At 44.8% G+C, this 8461-nt stretch overlaps 1 protein-coding gene across 1 annotated transcript in view; it reads right to left on the reverse strand.

Moving 5' to 3' along the window:
- Nucleotides 1–316: 316 nt before the first annotated feature.
- GABRR3 (gamma-aminobutyric acid type A receptor rho3 subunit) overlaps nucleotides 317–8461 on the reverse strand; it is a 40715-nt gene continuing 32570 nt past the window's right edge. The window contains exon 7 of the mRNA XM_006774980.1: nucleotides 317–525. Within this exon, the coding sequence (XP_006775043.1) occupies nucleotides 317–525 (209 nt within the window). The remainder of the gene's footprint in view (nucleotides 526–8461) is intronic.

Genomic DNA, 8461 nt, shown 5'->3' on the forward strand with positions numbered 1-8461 from the left:
CACCTGCCCCCATTTCACTTCCATAAAATGAGGGTGAGGGAGTGCTGACCTCTCGGGGCTACCTTGAGAATTAAAGGGCCTAATATAGGTGAGGTGGTTAGCACAATGCCAATACAGAATAAATACTCGCTAAATGTTAGCTGTTATTATTATCATCATCATCCGCTTTGAAAGGATGTGGTTTGTACATCAACCCCTTTTTTTCCAGTGAGAGGTGGCACCTTGACGAGGGAGATGCCCTTTATACAGGCGCCGGCAGTGCTGTCCGACTGCGCTTCTGATGAGGAGCTTTTTCACTTTCTTTAAAGGGACGCGGTCATCCAGGCAGTACCTTCCCGGCCTTGCTGAGCTGTTCCCGCCCTTCCCCTGCGGTGAGGTAGCTCCGGACTGCAAACTCAATGACTGACCGGGACACAAAGAGGGAGCTGACTCCGGGGTGCGTGCAGGGCCCTGATGTAGGACACCTGGGCCTGGAGGCGCTCACTCCAGGGACGCTGGTGGACACGGTCAGCTCCGTGGTGATTCCTGCCGTTTGAGAACAGCGACAAGCTCAGTGACATGAGCATTCGGTGCCTGGTCCTGGTGCTGCTGCACACGAGCGGAGATGTTTTCAGGACACCGCCAAGCTGCGGTCACGGGGTGCGGTGGGAGGCCTCCCTGCCTGCTAACCGAGCTGACCTCTTGACCGGAGCAAGAAGCTCTCCTTGGATTTCTCTTTCCACTGCTCTTTGTGGCCCACACCCCCTGTCCATAGCGTTTCCTTCTTTCCATCAAAAGACGTCCCAGGCTTTCGGGACTCGGTGCTTCTCGCCCACAGGTGGGCCTCCTTACACCCCAGAAAGGGAAAGAACATGTCCAAATTTTGACATATTCTTCTAGGGAAAAAGTTCCAAAATCACTTCCACGGCCCTTCCCCAGCATTTGGCAGCTTTCACTGTTAAGGAATTGTCTTCGTGTCTCCCTTTAGTCTTGCATTCTTCGAGGATAAAAGATTGCTGTTCTCCATGTTTTTCCTTCATGCAGAACACTGACAAGCCAGGATGCTTGCTACACTTTGTCCCTTGTTTCTGAAACCACACAGTTCAACCGAGATTCAGAATAGAAGGGCGCTAGTGGAGGTTCGCTCAGTGTTGACATTTACTAAGCAAAGTGATAAACGCCAGTTACTATCTCCTCTTCCCCTCTCCCCTTGTAACCTCCCCTCCCACGTGCTCTCCCCTTCCTTGTCCCACCCTCCTCTCTCCTTCCCTCAAAAATTTCTTCTCTTTTCCCTTCTTTTTTCTTTTTCTTTTTTGTCATTTTTTTTCTTTTATTGTTGTTTGTTTTGTGTTTTGTTTTCTTTTCCTTTTCCCTCTTATTCTCTGGCATGAGCATCAGAGACAAGAGATCAGGGTTCTGGGGGACAAAGGAGAAGGAAGTGACTGAGGTTTCTTTAATGAAATGCTGGCCTTGGAGAAGGCTATTCCGTGTCTGCACTAATTTCTCGGAGGGACACTGCCAGAGCAGTGCCTGGAGGGCAAGTACAGCATGGTAAATATTTGAAATGTACGCTGGCTGGCGTGGTTTTATTTCCCAGCTTCCCACCAGGGAGGTGCAAATGGAATCCTTAATGATTTTTATAAGTTGTGAGCACATTTTAATGTCAACAGACAGAGTCCCGAGCAGCAGGAGAGCTCTGTGATGTACTCCGAACGCACAGGCACAGCACGCGGACAGCTTTCTCCAGCTCATCGCAGCCCTTTCCCCGTAACCGGCCAGTCCTCCTCTGAGGGAGGCCCCATCACAGACGGTGACAGCTCGACAGCCATTCAATTTCAAACGAAGTTTCTCTGTCCCATGATCAAGACACCTTGGCAATCTGACAGTCACCATGGGAGGGCCCGAATCTCACCTTCACACTGATTTGAACTCCAGAAAGAGAAACCTAAATGCCATCCGGCTCCCACCATTAAGTGCAGGCCACGTCTCACTGAGTTCCAGGTTCCCCTAACAATGTTAATATCCACAATTTGCACATCGGTGGATGCTGTTTGCACTCCTTGCTACATAAATATGGATGTGACATTTTTATTGACGTTACAGATGTATGTATAGCTGAAGCCAAGACTGTTAAATAAACACGCTCGCCTTTATGGAATGTTTACTCACCACAGGCGTAGGTAAACATCAGCCACGTGTTGCAGGAAAGAATCATGAGCTGAGCCCTGATCAGGGCTCAGTGGTTAGAGCATCAGCCGGAAAACTGAAGGGTCAAAGGTTCGATTCCCCATCAAGGGCACATACTTTGGTTGCAGGTTCAATACCTGGTCTAGGTCGGGGCTCAAATGGGAGGCAACCAATCACTGTGTCTCTCTCATGTAGATCTTTCTCCCTCTCCTCTTCGTCCTCCTTGTCCTCCCTCCTCCCCTCCACTCTCTCTGAAAAATCAGTGGAAAAAATGTCCTCACTCCTCGGGTGAGGATTAAGAAAAAAGGAATCATGAGCTGATAGTGGCTCAGTAATTAGCCTGAGTTTTGTCAGGAGCAGGACTGAAACCTTCCTCGCTGAGCATAGAACCCTGCCCTTTACATGCAAAGCTGCTGCCTCTCATTCGGGACCTGCATAGGGAATTTCCTTTGTTTTTAAGATGCTAAGACAATCTCTATAGATGCAGCATCTCTGAGACGAGACGCTGTGAAATGAGTGTAGAATTAGGTCGGGAGGCACGAAGGCACCTTGTGCTTCTCGGCAGGTCAACGCCCTCCTCCCTCAGGGCCTCGCTGGTAACACTGTAAGCCTCCCAAAGCGATGCTCCTACTTAGTTAGCTTCTCTGCTGGTTTAAAACCTTCACATGTCCCCTCTTGCTGCTTCCCTGTGACATGGAAAATAGAACTTGATTTTTTTTTTAAGACAATAACATGGAGCTTAATGGACAAAATAAGCGCTTAGAACAAACATGAGTTTACATGCCAGATACAGCTTGTCGCGTCTTTTAAACTGATGACTGTTTGGACCAATAAAAAGGAACTGCATTACCTATATTTGCCAGAGAGCAATAAATTGTCATCCATTTTCTCTAAAAGGGTGCTTTGTCCAACTCATTTACTATAGCTTTATGTATTTTGAAACCAGCATGCCAGATTTCCCTTGTTTAAAATGAGCAATAAAGAAGAAATAGAGCCCTCACTGGTTTGGCTCAGCAGATAGAGCGTCGGCCTGTGGACCGAAGGGTCCCGGGTTTGATTCCGGTCAAGGGCATGTACCTTGGTTGTGGGCACATCCCCAGTAGGGAGAGTGCAGGAGGCAGCTGATCGATGTTCCTCTCTCATCGATGTTTCTAACTCTCGATCCCTCTCCCTTCCGCGCTGTAAAAATCAATAAAATATATTTTTAAAAAAGAAATAGAGAGTGGAAGGCGGGACTGTGGAGTAAAGGTAAGGACACTGACATACGTGTTCCTCAAGCAACAGAACTGGGAGTCAAAGAGCATAGCTGCTACATTAAACAGTCTTGAGCCACCCCTAGAAATGTGTTAGTCTTGACAAACAGTATTCCTTCCAAACCCATTACAGTTAACATCTCAGGAAAGGAGTTTTGAATTATATGAAGTGACCATTTAGTCACAGAAAGGTCCTGTGTTGGGATAAGAACGTTGTCTCGTCACCCACCAATGCTGCTAGCAGGGTTATGAGACAGTATTTAGTCAGGCCCATGGGTCTCAACTCCCCTGAGCCCTTGTGGTGGCACCATATTAACTCTTTTTTAAAAAATATGTTTTTATTGATTTTTAGAGAGAGAGAGGAAGGGAGAGGGACAGAGAGATAGAAACATCAATAAGAGAGGAACTTCATCAATCGGCTGCTCCTGCATGGTCCCTACTGGGGATTAAGCCCACAACCCAGGAATGTGCTCTGACCGGGAATCACACCAACAGCCTATTAGTTCCTGGGTCGACGCTCAACCGCTGAGCCCTACCAGCCAGGCCACATTAACTCTCAAGGACATATTAACTCTATGGGGTCCTAAAAACCCTTTAGTCTGGGGAGAATTCTTTATCTTTGTGTTTCATTGGCCATTCTTGTTGCGGAACATGATGGAGAGGCTCTCTGGCTGGTTTGGTAGCAGTAGGGCGTGCAGGCATCACCAATGAGTCACCCTTCAGGAACTGTGTTGTGGGTAGCACTTTTGAAGGGAAAAGTTATCTACATTCACTTGGAACTGAGTAAAAATATTTCCCCTGTAAGCCTAAGCAGAAAGAAAATACGAAGTGATGTGCGGGAAAGGAGGAGAGGCTGGATAGCCCAACACGGTTATGGCCAGAAATAGACAACTGTGTCCCACAGAGGCAGTGCCAGAGTCCGGTGCCTCGAAGGCCTAGTTACCTCTATGATGGTTAAAGCAGTGACTCCTAACTAATTACTTTTCCAGGTACATGGCATATCCCCTGGTAGCAGACGACATGAGTGACTTTATGAGTGACTACATGCCTGAAAGCTTTAGTTACCTTTTTCTGATATCTGTTTCCTAGTAAAGGACCCCCTTACTTAATACATGGCCCATGAGGGGCATATCCCGTGCAGAGGGGCCAAGTGAGAAAGATGGAGGCAAGGAAAGAAGGAGGGAGCTGGGAGGGAGAGAAGAAAATACAAGATGCTCCTCCTTCCATGAGGGTTAAAATATCCTTGACCATCCCAGCCTACATGGCTCAGTGGTTGAGCATCAACCTATGAACCAGGAGGTCACCATTTGATCCCCCACATGCCCAGTTGTGGGCTCGATTCCCAGTAGGGGGCGTGCAGGAGACAGCTAATCAATGATTCTCTCATCATTGATGTTTCCATCTCTCTCTTCTCCCTCTCCCCTCCCCTCTGAAATCAATAAAAGTATATTTAGGAAAAAATATATATATTTAAAAAATATATATGTGTGTGTGTGTATATATATATATATATATTTTTTTTTTTTTTTTAAGAAAAGAATTGAGGGTGGTAGGAAGCAAACCCCTGAGAGGATAGCATTGTTGGACTACTATAGTTCTCTTCATTTAAAGGCGGGGGAGACATACTTCTGATTTGCATATTATTTTACATAAATCTACATAGCAATTTCCTAACCCTGAGGTATCACATGTAGATGCAAGAAGCACAGAATTTCAGGGACAACCTAAATGCCTTTCAGTGTCTCCATTCACCTCAACCTGCCCTGGAACCAGCTTTAATTGCCATCATTGTCCAGTGTAAGAGCTGAGCAGTCAGCTTCAGGAATCTGATTGAAAATCATGTTCATTCACTGCTAGAGGTGGAATGACTTTCTCATCCTGTCTCAGGGCTGGAAAAATGCCTTTAATCTCCTGCCGGGGTCTACACTGCCCCACTGCCATACTGAGGTCAGGGCACAGCTGCCCCAATGTGGAGTGACAGCCACAATAGTGTAATTATTCATTCAGATGGTATTTTTTCCCTTGAAGCATTAAATGCTTGTAGGTTAAAGCTTTTAATGGGGAAAGAGGTGAACAAAGTGTTAATATTAATGACCATTTATGTCTTTCAACTGATCTTTTGAAGTATGCAATTTGTGAACATTAAGAAATCACCCTTCCTGGAATGAATTGTGTGCTAATTACAATGATTGTGAACCACTTATAACCATTTTCTCCCTCCACAGAGCATCAGAGGGAAAGAACAAAATCAGTGTAAATGAGGGCGTCTGCCCTGATCCAGCCTGGAAGACACTCGGATGCCCATTAAGTAACATCTTATCTAAGTGCTCAGCTTGGCCCCTCCCACTCTGTAAGGCTCAATTACAGCTCCATGAGTCTGCATCGGTTCCTACAAAGCAGTGCGTGTGACAGTGGCATAGGACATGGCAGATGGAGCAGGTAATAACACCGGTGTGGAAACTTAATGAGGGTGGCAAGGCCGCAGCACTTGAAATCTCCTTCCAGCCAAAGTGCCACAAAATTTCACTGCTGTAGATTCTGATTTGGGCATTTAGGTTAAGCCCTAATTTCTAACTAGCAATAGTGTTTGTGTTTCCAAATTCAAGCTCCCCTCTCGCCAAGAATTAATTTATTAAAAAACCAAAAGGATAGTGTGAATTAGTTTGAAGTTTCTTTCTTCTATGATGTAAAGGGAATGGACTTGGGCAAAATATGGGGGTTCCAAATTAAGGAAAGGGACCAACAAGAAAAGGTCAGACTCAAACAAAGAACTGCAGCATATATAAACCAGAGGCAAAGGAACACGAGGTGGGATTTTATTTTCCCATTTTAGAGAGAGAGAGCAGGCCTTTCCCATGGGGGCGGGGGGCGCTCCTCATGAGGTCTCCTTTGGGGACCCCTTGCCCAGATGGAGTTTGTATCTGCTTCCAATAAACTTCTACATTTTTATTGAAGAAGCCTTTTTGTCCGCAAGTTTATTCTTCAAACTTCATGAGGACAAGAACCCACGAGAAGAAAAGTCTGCACCCCGAACCCCACGTTTCAAATTGCTTATTGATTATTGCATGCACTCATTGGTCATGTATTGAAGACTTGCCCATTCATCAGTCACTCTGCTACATAGAATTAGTTTCAAAGCTCAAAGCCCACGTGGTGCTCCGCGCACCACCCTGCCCCCGCACCCCATCCCCCCACTAACTCTCCCCCTTATCTTGCTGGTTGGAGTCACTTTTGATTTATCTTACAGTTTTCTCCCAGTTGTGCTGGTAATTGGATATCCCTCTCACATTCCAGGACCGCCAGCTCCTAACTGCTCACCTGCCTGCCATCCTGGTCGCCCCCCAACTGCTCCCCTGCTGGCCTGACTGAAGCCTAACCGCTCTCCTGCTGGCCGGATCTCCCACAGCTGCCCTCCCCTGCCTCAAACCTCCTCCTCCACCGGGACTAACCTCCTCCCCACCCTGGAGAGCTGCAGGACCCCCAGGCCTCACCGCACGGAGCGGCCACTGGGCCCCGCCTCCACTGTGTGCGTGGCCATCTGTGGTGGCCATCTTGTGACTATGTCGCACGAGGGTGTGATGCCACCAAGGCTTTTATTATATAGGATGGCATAGCCCCTCTTTGGTATTTATTGTGTGCAATTAAGAGTTTTAATTATGGCTGTAGAGTAGAATAACAGCATCTCTGATGTTACAGCTTCCTATACTTATTGGGGATTAAAAGGGAAAAGCTGTAAAAGTACTTCATAAAGAAAGACACTGTTACTATGTATGGTTTTAAGTCTTGAAATAAATGTAGGTAACAAGATTCTTTTTTTATGTGTAAATTCCTGATTTTTTTTTTTTTTGTGGGGGCAACCAGGCAAGAGAAATGTTTCTCTGGCCTATGGTTCTTCAGGGAAGGTGAGGCCAAAAGAGGTATTGTGGATAACTATCAATGCTACACAAACCATGTACATTTTAATCTAATTCTTTTTCTTCTTTAAAAAAGCAAAATTCTGTTTCTTAAAAATGTAGCTACACTGGAATATTAAAAATTTCAGTGCATTTAAAAATTCTTAAAAGCTTATTTCTGTGCAGTGTGCTTTTCAGTGTTAGTATTCTGCCTTTCTTTAGAAAGACTCTAAAATATAACCAAAAGAAGGTAAAAGGTCAACTAGTATCAGACTTGCTTGGTAGGACTCAAGAAGTCTGACGAGCACAATTAAAGTAATACTGGAGTCAATGGAATGGCTTATTGGTGATATTAGAATTTTTAAGAGGATAGTTGAATATATACTAATGGATACTTATGCCTCCAAATCAGAAGAAATTTCATTGCTATTATTATTATATATATTATGTGCAGGAAATAATACTTTTGGATTTCTATGCTTCATATGTAGCATCACATTTTAATAGCATCAAAGTATTATTTATAATATTTTATGTGCCAAAGTTATTTCATCATAACAAAACTAAAGTGGAAAAAGCTGTAAACTATACTTTAATATGTATCATTGTTCATTGCATGCATTTTTGTTTAAATATTGATTTAATTGAAGACTAAGAGCTTCAAAATACTGATTAAAAACATATATTTACTTATATTAAGAAAGACAAAGAAAGAGGAGAAGGAGGAGAAGGAGCAAAAAATATCTACACCAATAAAAGAGAAACATGGTAATTGGTGTACAACCGCTACCCTTCCCATTGGCTAATCAGTGAGATATGCAAATTAACTGACAGCCAAGATGGCGGCCGGCAGCCAGGCAGCTTAAACTGAACATGAGGCTTGCTTGCTTCAGTGACGGCGGACTCCAACGTTCCCCGCCTGCCACTGCAGGGCTCTGAGCAGGCAGTGTGAAACATAGTAACATATAAAAGCTAAAAAAAACTCCAGAAACCTGCTTTCAGAGCTGGAGTCAGAGCTGGAGTTATACATTGTTTCGATTACCTACTTTTAGCAGCAGAGGCCTAAGAGCTGGAGCCTCAGATCTAAAGCTGGCCCAGAATTAAAAAAAAAAAAAAGAAAGAAAGAAAAGAAAGAAGGAAAGGAAAGGA

Source organism: Myotis davidii, unplaced genomic scaffold (assembly GCF_000327345.1).
Source record: "Myotis davidii unplaced genomic scaffold, ASM32734v1 scaffold48, whole genome shotgun sequence".
Classification (NCBI taxonomy): Eukaryota; Metazoa; Chordata; class Mammalia; order Chiroptera; family Vespertilionidae; genus Myotis; species Myotis davidii.